The 18,666-nt window shown below is 47.3% G+C and overlaps 1 protein-coding gene across 1 annotated transcript in view; it reads left to right on the top strand.

The window, feature by feature from the left end:
* Positions 1-17,668, top strand: part of LOC139369000 (laminin, alpha 5) — a 224,535-nt gene extending 206,867 nt beyond the window's left edge. The window contains exons 70-79 of the mRNA XM_071108558.1: positions 751-881; positions 2,762-2,926; positions 3,507-3,636; positions 5,068-5,237; positions 6,944-7,148; positions 7,404-7,556; positions 8,999-9,158; positions 9,438-9,662; positions 9,889-10,008; positions 16,437-17,668. Of these exons, the coding sequence (XP_070964659.1) occupies positions 751-881; positions 2,762-2,926; positions 3,507-3,636; positions 5,068-5,237; positions 6,944-7,148; positions 7,404-7,556; positions 8,999-9,158; positions 9,438-9,662; positions 9,889-10,008; positions 16,437-16,585 (1,608 nt within the window). The 3' untranslated portion in view covers positions 16,586-17,668. The remainder of the gene's footprint in view (positions 1-750; positions 882-2,761; positions 2,927-3,506; positions 3,637-5,067; positions 5,238-6,943; positions 7,149-7,403; positions 7,557-8,998; positions 9,159-9,437; positions 9,663-9,888; positions 10,009-16,436) is intronic.
* The last annotated feature ends 998 nt before the right edge of the window (positions 17,669-18,666 follow it).

Here is an 18,666-nt window from a genome sequence, read left to right as displayed (position 1 = left end):
ATGTGTTCTCTCTCGTCAGGACAGAGTGTGATGTAATGTGTTCTCTCTCATCAGGACAGAGTGTGATGTAATGTGTTCTCTCTCATCAGGACAGAGTGTGATGTAATGTGTTCTCTCTCATCAGGACAGAGTGTGATGTAATGTGTTCTCTCATCAGGACAGAGTGTGATGTAAAGTGTTCTCTCTCGTCAGGACAGAGTGTGATGTAATGTGTTCTCTCTCATCAGGACAGAGTGTGATGTAATGTGTTCTCTCTGGTCAGGACGGTGTGTAGTGTGATGTAATGTGTGTTTTGTCTGGTCAGGACGGTGTGTAATGTAATGTAATGTGTGTTTTGTCTGGTCAGGACGGTGTGTAGTGTGATGTAATGTGTGTTTTGTCTGGTCAGGACGGAGTGTGATGTAATGTGTGTTTTGTCTGGTCAGGACGGAGTGTGATGTAATAATGTGTGTTTTGTCTGGTCAGGACGGTGTGTAGTGTGATGTAATGTGTTCTCTCATCAGGACGGAGTGTGATGTAATGTGTGTTTTGTCTGGTCAGGACGGTGTGTAGTGTGATGTAATGTGTGTTTTGTCTGGTCAGGACGGTGTGTAGTGTGATGTAATGTGTGTTTTGTCTGGTCAGGACGGTGTGTAGTGTGATGTAATGTGTGTTTTGTCTGGTCAGGACGGTGTGTAGTGTGATGTAATGTGTGTTTTGTCTGGTCAGGACGGAGTGTAGTGTGATGTAATGTGTGTTTTGTCTGGTCAGGACGGTGTGTGTCAGGTGTTCCTGGATAAGGGTCATGTGGTAGTGAGGGCGGCTGACAGCGAGGTGAAGACTCAGCAGACCTACAACGATGACAACGATCATTATGTAACTCTGTACAGCAACAACAATGGGTAGGCTTTTCCATCCGTCAACTACATGATTATTATGTACCACTGATCTCTCGAGTTGACTAAGGCTAATTCAACACACATTATACTTTAGTTAGATACTGTAGCTGTAGGATCTCAATCAAACCCCTGCCCATGTGACATGCTGTGTCTCTGACGTGTTGCTGATGTCTTGTGTTGTTGGTTTGTGTCACTAACATGTTGCTGATGTCTTGTGTCGTTGTTTTGTGTCTCTGACATGTTGCTGATGTCTTGTGTTGTTGGTTTGTGTCTCTGACGTGTTGCTGATGTCTTGTGTTGTTGCTTTGTGTCTCTGACGTGTTGCTGATGTCTTGTGTTGTTGGTTTGTGTCACTAACATGTTGCTGATGTCTTGTGTTGTCTGTTTGTGTCACTAACATGTTGCTGATGTCTTGTGTTGTTGGTTTGTGTCTCTGACATGTTGCTGATGTCTTGTGTTGTTGGTTTGTGTCTCTGACATGTTGCTGATGTCTTGTGTTGTTGGTTTGTGTCTCTGATGTCTTGTGTTGTTGGTTTGTGTCTCTGATGTCTTGTGTCGTTGTTTTGTGTCACTAACATGTTGCTGATGTCTTGTGTTGTTGGTTTCTGTCTCTGACGTGTTGCTGATGTCTTGTGTTGTTGGTTTGTGTCTCTGACGTGTTGCTGATGTCTTGTGTTGTTGGTTTGTGTCTCTGACATGTTGCTGATGTCTTGTGTTGTTGGTTTGTGTCTCTGACATGTTGCTGATGTCTTGTGTCGTTGTTTTGTGTCACTAACATGTTGCTGATGTCTTGTGTTGTTGGTTTGTGTCTCTGACGTGTTGCTGATGTCTTGTGTTGTTGGTTTGTGTCTCTGACGTGTTGCTGATGTCTTGTGTTGTTGGTTTGTGTCTCTGACGTGTTGCTGATGTCTTGTGTTGTTGGTTTGTGTCTCTGACATGTTGCTGATGTCTTGTGTTGTTGGTTTGTGTCTCTGACATGTTGCTGATGTCTTGTGTTGTTGGTTTGTGTCTCTGACATGTTGCTGATGTCTTGTGTCGTTGTTTTGTGTCACTAACATGTTGCTGATGTCTTGTGTCGTTGTTTTGTGTCACTAACATGTTGCTGATGTCTTGTGTTGTTGGTTTCTGTCTCTGACGTGTTGCTGATGTCTTGTGTTGTTGGTTTGTGTCTCTGACGTGTTGCTGATGTCTTGTGTTGTTGGTTTGTGTCTCTGACATGTTGCTGATGTCTTGTGTTGTTGGTTTGTGTCTCTGACATGTTGCTGATGTCTTGTGTCGTTGTTTTGTGTCACTAACATGTTGCTGATGTCTTGTGTTGTTGGTTTCTGTCTCTGACGTGTTGCTGATGTCTTGTGTTGTTGGTTTGTGTCTCTGACGTGTTGCTGATGTCTTGTGTTGTTGGTTTGTGTCTCTGACATGTTGCTGATGTCTTGTGTTGTTGGTTTGTGTCTCTGACATGTTGCTGATGTCTTGTGTCGTTGTTTTGTGTCACTAACATGTTGCTGATGTCTTGTGTTGTTGGTTTGTGTCTCTGACGTGTTGCTGATGTCTTGTGTTGTTGGTTTGTGTCTCTGACGTGTTGCTGATGTCTTGTGTCGTGGTTTGTGTCACTAACATGTTGCTGATGTCTTGTGTTGTTGGTTTGTGTCTCTGACATGTTGCTGATGTCTTGTGTCGTTGTTTTGTGTCACTAACATGTTGCTGATGTCTTGTGTTGTTGGTTTGTGTCTCTGACGTGTTGCTGATGTCTTGTGTTGTTGGTTTGTGTCTCTGACGTGTTGCTGATGTCTTGTGTCGTGGTTTGTGTCACTAACATGTTGCTGATGTCTTGTGTTGTTGGTTTGTGTCTCTGATGTCTTGTGTCGTGGTTTGTGTCGCTGTAGGTTACGTGTTTATGTGGATGACGTCCTGGAGAAGGCTGGGGATACTGGTCATGGAGGGGCCAGCAGCCAGGCGCTACTACTACCTGGAGGGGTCTACCTGGGAGGAACACCTGACAACAGCCTCAGCAACCTTACCGGCTGTCTTAGCAACCTGTTCATCAAGAGGTTAGTAACCTTACTGGCTGCCATAGTAACCTTACCGGCTGTCTTAGCAACCTGTTCATCAAGAGGTTAGTAACCTTCCTGGCTGCCATAGTAACCTTACCGGCGGTCATAGTAACCTTACCGGCGGTCTTAGCAACCTTACCGGCTGTCTTAGCAACCTGTTCATCAAGAGGTTAGTAACCTTACTGGCTGCCATAGTAACCTTACCGGCTATCATAGTAACCTTACCGGCTGTCTTAGCAACCTTACTGGCTGGCATAGCAACCTTACTGGCTGGCATAGCAACCTTACCAGCTGCCATAGCAACCTTACTGGCTGTCTTCGCAACCTGTTAATCAAGAGGTGAACAAAAGATGGGGTTAAGAGCACAGGAGTAGACAGAGCAGAGAAAGTAGGGAGGTGTGGAGGATTACAGGAGTTTCACAGTTTAAATTTAGAGATGGATATGTTGCTAGTACTACTAGATTATAAGCTAATTTTCTAAGACTAGATGTGATATATACCACTGTGTGTAAGACTATAACTGTAACTGTAGCCCATGGCAACGGGCTGACAGCACAATAACGACTGTACTCTACAGAGACAAGCCTTCTCAGATGGTGATGAACCTGATGAATGCTAAGGAGAACATCGACGTTCCTCTAGACTGTCCTGCTGCCAAGAAACCTCAGCAGATCCTGGCCACACTCCCACGCCAGAAGAGGCCTAAGGTACCTGATCTGACAATATCACATTCGCTCTGTATTGAGTGGGTGTACCTGCCACCATAGAGATATACAGTATATTACTGTAATATATCACATTCACTCTGTATCGAGTGGGTTGACCTGACACCATAGAGATATACAGTATATTACTGTAATATATCACATTCACTCTGTATCGAGTGGGTTGACCTGACACCGTAGAGATATACAGTATATTACTGTAATATATCACATTCACTCTGTATCGAGTGGGTTGACCTGACACCGTAGAGATATACAGTATATTACTGTAATATATCACATTCACTCTGTATCGAGTGGGTTGACCTGACACCGTAGAGATATACAGTATATTATTTAGTATGAATAGCTGTCTGTGTGTGTGTACGCATGTGTCTCAGTCTCCAATGCCGATGTTCACTTCACAATTAGTCTCCATCACATGTTCAGCGTCTAACTTTCATATACACCTGCTCGTTGAACATCTCATTCCAAAATCATGGCAATTAATATCGAGTTGGTCCCCCCGCCCTTTCATGCAATAACAGCCTCCACTCTCTGGGAAGGCTTTGCACTAGATGTTGGAACATTGCAGCGTTAAGATTTCCCTTCACTGGAACTAAGGGGCCTAGTCCGAATCATGAAAAACAGCCCCAGACCATTATTCCTCCTCCACCAAACGTTACAGTTGCCACTAAGCATTGGGGCAGGTAGCGTTTTCCTGGCATTTGCCAAACACAGATTCGTCTCTCGGACTGCCAGATGGTGAAGAGTGATTCATCACTCCAGAGAAAGCGTTTCCACTGCTCCTTGAGTCCAATGTCGGAGAACTTTACACCACTCCAGCCAGCGCTTGGCATTGTCCATGGTGATCTTAGGCCTGTGTGTGGCTGCTCGGCCATGGAAACCCATTTCATGAAGCTTCTGACGAACAGTTCTTGTGCTGAAATTTGCAACCGAGGACACTTGAACTCGCTACACGCTTCAGCGGTCTCGTTCTGTGAGCTTGTGTGGCCTACCACTTTGCGGCTGAGCCGTTGTTGCTCCTAGATGTTTCCACTTTACAATAACAGCACTTACAGTTGACCGGGGCAGCTTTAGCAGGGCAGAAATTTGACCAACTGACTTGTTGGAAAGGTGGCATCCTATGACGGTGCCACTTTGAAAGTCACTGAGCTCTTCAGTAAGGGCCATTCTACTGCCAATTTTTGTCTATGGAGGTTGCAGGGCTGTGTGCTCGATTTTATACACCTGTCAGAAACGGGTGTGGGTGAAATAGCCGAATCCACTAATTTGAAGGGGAGTCCACATACTTTAGACCATGTAGTGTATCAGTGGATGAATAACTCTCTATCTACCCGTTGACCTGGTCTTTTACAACAACTCACTCTGATATTCTCCCCCCCCCCTCCCTCCCCCTCCCTACCTCTACAGGGTAAACACAGGAAGCCGGCAGGTGGTGGTGGGTCAGGGGGGCGGAGCCGCAGTGCCAGGGAGTCCTGCCATGGGGAGCTGGCGAATCAGGAAGTCGGAGCTCTGCACTTCAGTGGCTCCTCCCACAGCCACCAGCGCTACGACACGCTGCCCGAGGCCTTCAGCAGGACGTGAGTACTAGTACCAGTACCCCATATCCGGTCCCCTGGGATCTGGCACTATTTAGGGTGTAGGGCTAGGAGTCTATTTGGAATTCCACTAGAGTGGTGTTTGAGATCGGCTACATTGCAGTCGGCGACTGCAGATTGACTGATCTGCATATCACCTTGCATCCTAAATAACCGCTCAGTATTATTTGTAGATCAGTAAGCCTGCTCAATCAATGATCAGTGACGGAGCAAAATTGATGCTATCGCACATGGCTAGTAACCAACCTCTTTCCCTGTCTCTCCCACCTGTAACTCACCTGTAACTCACCTGTCACTGTCCCGTCTCTACCACCTGTAACTCACCTGTCACTGTCCCGTCTCTACCACCTGTAACTCACCTGTCACTGTCCTGTAACTCACCTGTCACTGTCCCGTCTCTCTACCACCTGTCACTGTCCCGTCTCTACCACCTGTAACTCACCTGTCACTGTCCCGTCTCTACCACCTGTCACTGTCCCGTCTCTACCACCTGTAACTCACCTGTCACTGTCCCGTCTCTACCACCTGTCACTGTCCCGTCTCTACCACCTGTAACTCACCTGTCACTGTCCCGTCTCTACCACCTGTCACTGTCCCGTCTCTACCACCTGTAACTCACCTGTCACTGTCCCGTCTCTACCACCTGTAACTCACCTGTCACTGTCCCGTCTCTACCACCTGTAACTCACCTGTCACTGTCCCGTCTCTACCACCTGTAACTCACCTGTCACTGTCCTGTCTCTACCACCTGTAACTCACCTGTCACTGTCCCGTCTCTACCACCTGTAACTCACCTGTCACTGTCCCGTCTCTACCACCTGTAACTCACCTGTCAATGTCCTGTCTCTACCACCTGTAACTCACCTGTCACTGTCCTGTCTCTCTACCACCTGTAACTCACCTGTCACTGTCCTGTCTCTCTACCACCTGTAACTCACCTGTCACTGTCCCGTCTCTCTACCACCTGTAACTCACCTGTCACTGTCCCGTCTCTACCACCTGTAACTCACCTGTCACTGTCCCGTCTCTACCACCTGTAACTCACCTGTCACTGTCCCGTCTCTCTACCACCTGTAACTCACCTGTCACTGTCCCGTCTCTATCACCTGTAACTCACCTGTCACTGTCCCGTCTCTACCACCTGTAACTCACCTGTCACTGTCCCGTCTCTCCCACCTGTAACTCACCTGTCACTGTCCTGTCTCTCTACCACCTGTAACTCACCTGTCACTGTCCCGTCTCTACCACCTGTAACTCACCTGTCACTGTCCCGTCTCTACCACCTGTAACTCACCTGTCACTGTCCCGTCTCTACCACCTGTAACTCACCTGTCACTGTCCCGTCTCTACCACCTGTAACTCACCTGTCACTGTCCCGTCTCTCCCACCTGTAACTCACCTGTCACTGTCCTGTCTCTACCACCTGTAACTCACCTGTCACTGTCCTGTCTCTCCCACCTGTAACTCACCTGTCACTGTTCCGTCTCTCTCACCTGTAACTCACCTGTCACTGTTCCGTCTCTCTCACCTGTAACTCACCTGTCCCGTCTCTACCAACTGTAACTCACCTGTAACTCACCTGTCCCGTCTCTACCACCTGTAACTCACCTGTCCCATCTCTCCCACCTGTAACTCACCTGTCCCGTCTCTACCACCTGTAACTCACCTGTCCCCTTCTCTCCCCCCAGGCCTCACATCTCCATGGGTCTGCGTGTGAACTCGTCAGACGGCCTGGTGTTCTATGTGTCAGGATCACCAGAACGTTCTAGTAGCAGCTCTGTGATGACCCTCTCTGTCTCAGACGGTCACCTGTTGCTCCTCCTCATCAACGGAGGGAAGAGGAAGACCACCATCCGCAGCCACAGGAAGTGCAACGACGGACAGTGGCACACGGTATGTCATGTAATAAAGACATGATCATTGTCGCGTGGATCAGATCCTTGTATTTAGAATCTTTATTTCAATATAAAAATCACATGCACCGAATACAACAGGTGAAATGCTCCCTTACAAGCCCTGCTCTGCAGTACGGAAGTATCAGTCATATGTTGCCAGACTGTCGCTTTGTCCCTTCTTTCCTGATTTCTAAATCAAGATTTCGACTGAGGTTTATGTGTATCTGACTTGTGTATGTGTGTGTTTGTTCAGGTGTTTGTGAAGAGGGAGGGAGAGAAGGCCGGGTTGATTGTTGATGGGATCGATGCCCAGTCTAAGAGGGTCTCAGGGGGGGAGAAGAACCAGCTCAGTCCCCCTCTCTACATCGGAGGAGTTCCCTCAGGACTCACCAGCTCACATCTCTCGGTAATTCAGCCTTTCCTCTCAGTAATACAACCTTTCCTCCGCTCTCCTTTCCTCTCAGTAATTCAGCCTTTCCTCCGCTCTCCTTTACTCTCAGTAATACAACCTTTCCTCCACTCTCCTTTCCTCTCAGTAATTCAGCCTTTCCTCTCAGTAATACAACCTTTCCTCCACTCTCCTTTCCTCTCAGTAATTCAACCTTTCCTCCACTCTCCTTTCCTCTCAGTAATTCAGCCTTTCCTCTACTCTGCTCCACTCTCCTTTCCTCTCAGTAATACAGCCTTTCCTCCACTCTCCTTTCCTCTCAGTAATACAACCTTTCCTCCGCTCTCCTTTACTCTCAGTAATTCAGCCTTTACTCTCAGTAATACAACCTTTCCTCCGCTCTCCTTTACTCTCAGTAATTCAGCCTTTCCTCTGCTCTCCTTTCCTCTCAGTAATTCAGCCTTTACTCTCAGTAATTCAGCCTTTACTCTCAGTAATTCAGCCTTTCCTCTGCTCTCCTTTCCTCTCAGTAATTCAGCCTTTCCTCTACTCTGCTCCACTCTCCTTTCCTCTCAGTAATACAACCTTTCCTCCGCTCTCCTTTCCTCTCAGTAATACAACCTTTCCTCCGCTCTCCTTTCCTCTCAGTAATTCAGCCTTTCCTCTACTCTCCTTTCCTCTCAGTAATTCAGCCTTTCCTCTACTCTGCTCCACTCTCTTTTCCTCTCAGTAATACAACCTTTCCTCTACTCTCCTTTCCTCTCAGTAATACAACCTTTCCTCTACTCTCCTTTCCTCTCAGTAATACAACCTTTCCTCTACTCTCCTTTCCTCTCAGTAATACAACCTTTCCTCTACTCTCAGTAATACAACCTTTCCTCTACTCTCCTTTCCTCTCAGTAATACTGCCTTTCCTCTACTCTCCTTTCCTCTCAGTAATACAACCTTTCCTCTACTCTCCTTTCCTCTCAGTAATACAGCCTTTCCTCTACTCTCCTTTCCTCTCAGTAATTCAGCCTTTCCTCTACTCTGCTCCACTCTCCTTTCCTCTCAGTAATACAACCTTTCCTCTACTCTCCTTTCCTCTCAGTAATTCAGCCTTTCCTCCACTCTCCTTTCCTCTCAGTAATACAGCCTTTCCTCTCAGTAATACAGCCTTTCCTCCACTCTGCTCCACTCTCCATTCCCCTCCTTTACTCTCCTTTCCTCACATCCCATTTACAGCAGAATAATTTAGAATTAGACATATCAATACCAAATGTGTCTTTCTTTTTCATTGTATCTCCTCGTCTCCTTCTCGGAGAAGGTCCAAGTTCCCTCCCCTCTCTAATTATTCTCCTATTCTGTTTTAAAGAAAGAGAGGAAAGAGGAATTAAGTAAGACATACAATATAAATGAATAAATAAAGACATAACTCTGGTATTTAGTTCCTTGACAATGGTGTGTTTCCCTCCATGTAGATGCCAGGTTCAGGAGGGTTTGTGGGCTGTGTGAGGGACCTGGAGCTGAATGAGGAGAGCCCAGCCAGTCCCTCCACCAGCCTGGGGGTTGTACCCTGCTTCCAGACCGCTCTGCAGCCTGGGGTATACTTCTCTTCCCAGGGAGGACTCATGGCAATAGGTATAGACGATCTCGTCTCTTCTCGCTGTCTAACTCTGTTACACCCTCTCTGAAACCATTTTGATTCAATTGGCTACTCTTGAAAATGTTGGATTGGATTTTTTTTTTTTTTACAATGATCTTTAAAATTTGGGATGTTGATTTGGGGAAGGGGGTGAGGTTTGCAACCCATCAAGAAAATAACAGATAAAAAAAAATAATAATTCCAGAACTTTGAGACAACAACAAAAGACACATGACCGTGTCAAGCCTGAGTCGGAATAATCTCTCTCTGTCTAGATGAGTCCCTGATGTTGGGCCGGGACCTGGAGGTCCAGCTGGAGGTCAGGCCGGTGTCAGACTCTGGTCTCCTGCTGCATGCTGGTACCAGGGCTGGACAACAGCTCAGCCTCTACCTCTACCAGGGAGCCGTAACTGTCACAGTAAACAGTGGCAGCGGAGAGTTCTATACCTCGTTCACACCAGAGGAATCCTTGTGTGACGGACGCTGGCACAGTATCAAAAGTGAGTGTTATATTGTGTACACACACACACACACACACACACACACACATTGATGTTTAAAGGAATTAATAGTTTCACCTTCTTTAGCATTGTAACGTCCTGTCATTCGAGATTTGCAACAATATGATATTATTGTTTAAAATTCTCGAATAATTGTATTTTTGTTAATTGATTGGTTGATTGGCTGTGCGAGTGATATGTTGTGTTCTGGTTGTTCTCCCTGTAGTTGTGAAGAAGAGCAACGTGCTCCAGCTCCATGTGGATGCAGCCAGCGAACACAGTGTGGGGCCCAAACAAGGCCGACCATCAGGGGCCAAGGAGGCTGTGTACCTGGGGGGAGCACCAGGTGAGGGACCCCCCCCCCAGCTAGCTGTTTGTTTACACGTAGCTAGTAGAGCTAGACAGTAATACAAATGCCAGCGCTGACACCTTGTGGTGATAATGTTGAAACTGCATATAATTACACCAGGATGATGCATAACATGAAGCAAACAAATTACAACTTTATTTCAAGCAACATGTATTTTACATTTAAATTAAATTAACCTTAAAATATTCCTTTCTGCACACCCTCGTGACGGTGATATTTGTTAATAATGTCACTCTCCTGAGCATGTCATCCTTAAGGCCTATCTTCATTACAAGGCTAGGGCACTAATACATTTCATGACGGCATGTACAGTAGCTGTAGTAGTCTAATCTGGCATCCTTCCACATGGTTAGCCTCATGAGTCTAATCTGGCATCCTTCCACATGGTTAGCCTCATTACAAGTCTAATCTGGCATCCTTCCACATGTTTAGCCTCATTATGAGTCTAATCTAGCATCCTTCAACACGGTTAGCCTCATTATGAGTCTAATCTGGCATCCTTCCACATGGTTAGCCTCATTATGAGTCTAATCTGGCATCCTTCCACATGGTTAGCCTCATTATGAATCTAATCTGGTATCCTTCCACATGGTTAGCCTCATTATGAGTCTAATCTGGCATCCTTCCACATGGTTAGCCTCATGAGTCTAATCTGGCATCCTTCCACATGGTTAGCCTCATTACAAATCTAATCTGGCATCCTTCCACATGGTTAGCCTCATTATGAGTCTAATCTGGCATCGTTCCACATGGTTAGCCTCATTATGAGTCTAATCTGGCATCCTTCCACATGGTTAGCCTCATTATGAGTCTAATCTGGCATCCTTCCACATGGTTAGCCTCATTATGAGTCTAATCTGGCATCCTTCCACATGGTTAGCCTCATTATGAGTCTAATCTGGCATCCTTCCACATGGTTAGCCTCATTACAAATCTAATCTGGCATCCTTCCACATGGTTAGCCTCATTATGAGTCTAATCTAGCATCCGTCAACATGGTTAGCCTCATTATGAGTCTAATCTGGCATCGTTCCACATGGTTAGCCTCATTATGAGTCTAATCTGGCATCCTTCCACATGGTTAGCCTCATTATGAGTCTAATCTGGCATCCTTCCACATGGTTAGCCTCATTATGAGTCTAATCTGGCATCCTTCCACATGGTTAGCCTCATTATGAGTCTAATCTGGCATCCTTCCACATGGTTAGCCTCATTATGAGTAATCTGGCATCCTTCCACATGGTTAGCCTCATTATGAGTCTAATCTGGCATCCTTCCACATGGTTAGCCTCATTATGAGTCTAATCTGGCATCCTTCCACATGGTTAGCCTCATTACAAGTCTAATCTGGCATCCTTCAACATGGTTAGCCTCATTATGAGTCTAATCTGGCATCCTTCCACATGGTTAGCCTCATTATGAGTCTAATCTGGCATCCTTCAGCATGGTTAGCCTCATTATGAGTCTAATCTGGCATCCTTCCACATGGTTAGCCTCATTATGAGTCTAATTTGGTATCCTTTGAGATGGTTAGCCTCATGAATCTAATCTGGCATCCTTCCACATGGTTAGCCTCATTACGAGTCTAATCTGGCATCCTTCAACATGGTTTGCCTCATTATGAGTCCAATTTGGCATCCTTTGACATGGTTGGCCTCATTATGAGTCTAATTTGGTATCCTTTGAGATGGTTAGCCTCATGAATCTAATCTGGCATCCTTCCACATGGTTAGCCTCATTACGAGTCTAATCTGGCATCCTTCAACATGGTTAGCCTCATTACGAGTCTAATCTGGCATCCGTACACATGGTTAGCCTCATTATGAGTCTAATCTGGCATCCTTACACATGGTTAGCCTCATTATGAGTCTAATCTGGCATCCTTACACATGTTTAGCCTCATTATGAGTCTAATCTGGCATCTTTCCACATGGTTAGCCTCATTATGAGTCTAATCTGGCATCCTTCCACATGGTTAGCCTCATTATGAGTCTAATCTGGCATCCTTACACATGGTTAGCCTCATTATGAGTCTAATCTGGCATCCTTACACATGTTTAGCCTCATTATGAGTCTAATCTGGCATCCTTACACATGTTTAGCCTCATTATGAGTCTAATCTGGCATCCTTCCACATGGTTAGCCTCATTATGAGTCTAATCTGGCATCCTTCAACACGGTTAGCCTCATTAATTCATGAAAAGACAAACCCACTTGGCTCTGGGTCAGCCTTTTGTTTCCTTTCTAAATGATTATCAATTGATTCCCACGTTATCTTAGATGTGTGACTGCATTTCCTCTTTCTAACAGTATCAATTCAAAAGTAAACAACGTGTAAGGATTTGCTAAACTTGTTTCAGTATTGAAATGACAAGCCACGTGTACAAATGCATTGGACACGCCCACGAGGCCAATACTAATCCCATGATACTGTATGTCTACATTGGGCATGCATGCCATAAATGATCTCACATCCAATGTAAGGATAGTGGAGGAAAGATAAACATCCGCTGGAAAGTGACCACGGTGAAGGGACTGTGAAGTAGCCATGTAATGTATGAGTTCCATCCCTGTATGGCTGACCGGGCCGGGCCGCAAACCCTAATCTACTGGCACTTGAAATAGCATTCTAACCACTGGGGAAGGAGGACAGTCAGTGTAGTAGAACGAAGCAAACCGACACAAAATTGTAGGAGGCATGGCTGCGGGACAATGTTTTGGGTTGGGGGGGGGGCATGGCCGCGGGACGATGTTTTGGGTTGGGGGGGCATGGCCACGGGAAGATGTTTTGGGTTGGGGGGGCTGGCCACAGGAAGATGTTTTGGGTTGTGGGGGGCTTGGCCACGGGAAGATGTTTTGGGTTGGGGGGGCTGGCCACAGGAAGATGTTTTGGGTTGTGGGGGGCTTGGCCACGGGAAGATGTTTTGGGTTGGGGGGGGCTTGGCCACGGGAAGATGTTTTGGGTTGGGGGGGGTTGGCCACGGGAAGATGTTTTGGGATGGGGGGGCTGGCCACGGGAAGATGTTTTGGGTTGGGGGGGGGCTTGGCCACGGGAAGATGTTTTGGGTTGGGGGGGGCTGGCCACAGGAAGATGTTTTGGGTTGGGGGGGGTTGGCCACGGGAATATGTTTTGGGATGGGGGGGCTGGCCACAGGAAGATGTTTTGGGTTGTGGGGGGGCTGGCCACGGGAAGATGTTTTGAGTTGTGGGGGGCTGGCCACGGGAAGATGTTTTGGGATGGGGGGGCTTGGCCACGGGAAGATGTTTTGGGATGGGGGGGCTGGCCACAGGAAGATGTTTTGGGTTGTGGGGGGGCTGGCCACGGGAAGATGTTTTGAGTTGTGGGGGGTTGGCCACGGGAAGATGTTTTGAGTTGTGGGGGGCTGGCCACGGGAAGATGTTTTGAGTTGTGGGGGGCTGGCCACGGGAAGATGTTTTGAGTTGTGGGGGGCTGGCCACGGGAAGATGTTTTGAGTTGTGGGGGGCTGGCCACGGGAAGATGTTTTGAGTTGTGGGGGGGCTGGCCACGGGAAGATGTTTTGAGTTGTGGGGGGCTGGCCACGGGAAGATGTTTTGAGTTGTGGGGGGGCTGGCCACGGGAAGATGTTTTGAGTTGTGGGGGGGCTGGCCACGGGAAGATGTTTTGAGTTGTGGGGGGCTGGCCACGGGAAGATGTTTTGGGTTGGGGGGGGTTGGCCACGGGAAGATGTTTTGAGTTGTGGGGGGGCTGGCCACGGGAAGATGTTTTGGGTTGGGGGGGGTTGGCCACGGGAAGATGTTTTGAGTTGTGGGGGGGCTGGCCACGGGAAGATGTTTTGAGTTGTGGGGGGCTGGCCACGGGAAGATGTTTTGGGTTGGGGGGGGTTGGCCACGGGAAGATGTTTTGAGTTGTGGGGGCTGCTAATGTTACTATACATGCAGGCAATACAGCCCGCTGCGATGCTTCTTTGGGAAATCTATCAACTTAAATGTTCATAAATAGATTCATCCCTGATCGTAAGGGAATTCCATGGTCAAAAAACATCTAGGATCCCCCCAGTCATTGATTGTGGCCTGTGGAATGTTGTTCCACTCCTCTTCAATGGCTGTGTGAAGTTGCTGGATATTGGCGGGAACTGGAAGGTTGACAGGTCGATCCAGAGCATCCCAAACATGCTCAATGGGTGACACGTCTGGTGAGGGTGCAGGCCATGGAAGAACTGGGACATTTTCAGCTTCCAGGAATTGTGTACAGATCCTTGCGACATGGGGCCGGGCATTATCATGCTGAAACATGAGGTGATGGCAGCAGATGAATGGCACGACAACGGGCCTCAGGATCTCGTCACGGTATCTCTGAGCATTCAAATTGGCATCGATAAAATGCAATTGTGTTCGTTGTCCGTAGCTTATGCCTGCCCCATATCATAACCCCACCATGGGGCACTCTGTTCACAACGGTGACATCAGCAAACTGTTCACCCACACGACGCCATACACGCTGTCTGCCATCCACACGACGCTATACACGCTGTCTGCCACCCACACGACGCCATACACGCTGTCTGCCACCCACACGACGCCATACACGCTGTCTGCCACCCACACGACGCCATACACGCTGTCTGCCATCCACACGACGCTATACACGCTGTCTGCCACCCACACGAGGCCATACACGCTGTCTGCCACCCACACGACGCCATACACGCTGTCTGCCACCCACACGACGCCATACACGCTGTCTGCCATCCACACGACGCCATACACGCTGTCTGCCACCCACACGACGCCATACACGCTGTCTGCCACCCACACGACGCCATACACGCTGTCTGCCATCCACACGACGCTATACACGCTGTCTGCCATCTGAACGGTACAGTTGAAACCAGGTTTCATCCATGAAGACCACACCTCTCCAGCGTGCCAGTGGCCAAGGTATATTAGCATTTGCTAACTGAAGTCGGTTATGACGCCCGAAATAGTCAGGTCAAGACCCTGGTGAGGATTACGAGCAGATGAGCTTCCCTGAGATGGTTTCTGACAGTTTGTGCAGAAATTATTTGGTTGTGCAAACCAACAGCTGTCCGGGCGGCTGATCTCAGACGATCCCGCAGGTGAAGAAGCCGGGTGTGGAGGTCCTGGGCTGATGTAGTTACACATGGTCTGCGGTAGTGAGGTGGACGAATTGCCAAATTCTCTAAAATGACGTTGGAGGCGGCTTATGGTAGAGAAATGAACATTAAATTCTCTGGCAACAGCTCTGGTGGACATTCCTACAGTCAGCATGCCAATTACACGCTCCCTCAATCTGTGGCATTGTTCTGTGACAAAACTGCACATTTTGAAGAGGCCTTTTATTTCCACCAGCACAAGGTGCACCTGTGTAATGATCATGCTGTTTAATCAGCTTCTTGATATGCCACAATTGTCAGGTGGATGGATTGCCTTGGTAAAGGAGAAATGCTCACTAACAGAGACAACATTTGAGCGAAATAAGCTTTTTTGTGCGTATGGAAAATGTCTGAGACTTTTTTATTGAGACTTGTCCCGAAGCCACTCCTGTGTTGTCTTTCTTGGCTGTGTGTTTAGGGTCGTTGTCCTGTTGGAAGTTCAACCTTTGCCCCAGTCTAAGGTCCTGAGCGCTGTGGAGCAGGTTTTCATCAAGGATCTCTGTGTACTTCGCTCCGTTAATCTTTCCCTCGATCCGGATTAGTCTCCCAGTCCCTGTCGCGGAAAGACATCCCCACAGCATGATGCTTCCACCACCATGCTTCACCACAGGGATAGTGCCAGGTTTCCTCCCGGCGTGACTCTTGGCTTTCTTGGTTTCATCAGACCAGAGAATCTTGTTTCTCATGTTCTGAGAGTCTTTAGGTGCCTTTTGGCAAACTCTAAGCGGACTGTCATGTGCCTTTTACTGAGGAGTGGCTTCCGACTGGCCACTCTACCATAAAGGCCTGATTGATGGAGTGCTGCAGAGATGGTTGTCCTTCTGGAAGGTTCTCCCCATCTCCACAGAGAAACTCTGGAGCTCTGTCAGAGTGACCATTGGGGTCATGGTTACCTCCCTGACCAAGGCCATTCTCCCCCGATTGCTCAGTTTGGCTAGGCGGCGAGCTCTAGGAAGAGTCTTGGTGGTTCACAACTTCTTCCATTTAAGAATGATAGAGGCCCCTATGTTCTTGGGGACCTTCAATGCTCACAGGGGTCCGGACTAACATGACATACCTTTATCTCAGAAGTCAAACATTTGAAAAGTTAAGGTCATGATACCATGGTTTTAAATCTGTGTATGGGTACCTTGCGGGATACAGATAAGTGAAATGGAGAGTGTTTTTGCCACACATACAAACCCATCTTAAATGATCTTTCTGTGTTGGAACTCAGCATTTCCTGTGGTCTCCTTCTCTCTCCTCTAGATGGTGTTGATGTGCCGGGCCTCCCCGATGCCCTGCCCTCCTTCCATGGTTGTGTTCGGAGAGCTGTCCTGAACCATCGACCAGCCATGCTTTCTAAACCCCTGTCAGTACACGGAGCTGTGGGCACACAGGGCTGTCCAGCCATGTAGACCCCTTTTAGCCCTGTTACAGCCAGCAAGCTCTGGGTCATGTTCATAAGGACATTACAGAAAATTCTGATAGAAATACCTATGAAGAACCAATATGATTCTCTGTCATGTATACTGTCTTCATGTAGCTCAGTCTAATATATCTACAGCTGTACATATCAGTCTAACATATCTGCAGCTGTACAGTCGTGGCCAAAAGTTTTGAGAATGACACAAATATTAATTTTCACAAAGTCTGCTGCCTCAGTTTCGATGATGGCAATTTGCATATACTCCAGAATGTTATGAAGAGTGATCAGAGGAATTGCAATTATTTGCAAATTCCTTCTTTGCCATGCAAATGAACTGAATCCCCCAAAAACATTTCCACTGCATTTCAGCCCTGCCACAAAAGGACCAGCTGATATGTCAGTGTTTCTCTCGTTAACACAGGTGTGAGTGTTGACGAGGACAAGGCTGGAGAGCACTCTGTCATGCTGATTGAGTTCGAATAGCAGACTGGAAGCTTCAAATGGAGGGTGGTGCTTGGAATCATTGTTCTTCCTCTGTCAACCATGGTTACCTGCAAGGAAACACATGCTGTCATCATTGCTTTGCACAAAAAGGGCTTCCCAGGCAAGGATATTGCTGCCAGTAAGATTGCACCTAAATCAACCATTTATCGGATCATCAAGAACTTCAAGGAGAGTGGTTCAATTGTTGTGAAGGCGGCTTCAGGGCACCCAAGAAAGTACAGCAAGCACCAGGACCGTCTCCTAAAGTTGATTCAGCTGTGGGATCGGGGCACCACCAGTACAGAGCTTGCTCAGGAATGGCAGCAGACAGGTGTGAGTGCATCTGCACGCACAGTGAGGCGAAGACTTTTGGAGGATGGCCTAGTGTCAAGAAGGCCAGCAAAGAAGCCACTTCTCTCCAAGAAAAACATCAGGGACAGACTGATATTCTGCAAAAGGTACAGGGATTGGACTGCTGAGGACTGGGGTAAAGTCATTTTCTCTGATGAATCCCTTTTCCGATTGTTTGGGGCATCCGGAAAAATTATTGTCCGGAGAAGACAAGGTGAGCGCTACCATCAGTCCTGTGTCATGGCAACAGTAAAGCATCCTGAGACCATTCATGTATGGGGTTGCTTCTCAGCCAAGGGAGTGGGCTCACTCACAATTTTGCCTAAGAACACAGCCATGAATAAAGAATGGTACCAACCCATCCTCCGAGAGCAACTTCTCTGAATCATCCAGGAACAGTTTGGTGATGAACAATGCCTTTTCCAGCATGATGGAACATCTTGCCATAAGGCAAAAGTGATAACTAAGTGGCTCGGGGAACAAAACATCAATATTGTGGGTCCATGGACAGGAAACTCGCCAGACCTTAATCCCATTAAGAACTTGTGGATTAACAAAAACTCACAAATTCATATTTGTGTCGTTCTCAAAACTTTTGGCCACGACTGTATAATAGACCAGTTCTCTTTTTTTTAAATGAATTGTTTCACCTCTCTGAAGTATCACCCCTGGGGGCAAGTTCAGTAGGACAATGTTGTGGAGCTTTGCAGACAGAAGTGTTATGAATAGAGCTGGTGTGATACTGTATTCTACACATCAAGAGGGGCATGTCGGTTCTAGAAATGGTATTTCTATCTGAACATTCCAACCACTTTGTTAGCCTGTTTGAACGCAGCCCTGCTCCGATGCCCCTTACTACTCGTCACCGTATAAAACATGTACATGATGTCACCCATACAAATCACTGGTGGTGGGTGACGTACATTAGTTAATTTAAACGTATTTATTTTTCCACGTCTTGATTTCCGGTTTGCTAGCGCTTGAGTAAAGTCTGAAGTCCAGTCCTTCGTGTCAGACAAGGAGTGGAAATGACAGCACAAACAGACTGGTACCTGGGCTAGAGAATAAGATAGCTAAGTATGTTGTCTTTGGTGCGTTAGTACTGTAACTTTAATAGTAATTTACGTCTCTCTGGGCTGCTTTCACAGACCTACATTTAAAGGGCTCGATTCGATCCGTAGCGCCGAAGATCCACTCTCCAGTGCGATATCAATTTAAAAGGCAATCTTCCTGCGT

This window comes from Oncorhynchus clarkii, chromosome 16 (genome assembly GCF_045791955.1).
Source record: "Oncorhynchus clarkii lewisi isolate Uvic-CL-2024 chromosome 16, UVic_Ocla_1.0, whole genome shotgun sequence".
Lineage (NCBI taxonomy): Eukaryota > Metazoa > Chordata > Actinopteri > Salmoniformes > Salmonidae > Oncorhynchus > Oncorhynchus clarkii.
Note: the sequence above shows the minus strand (reverse complement) of the source record. Positions and strands in the feature narration are given on the sequence as shown.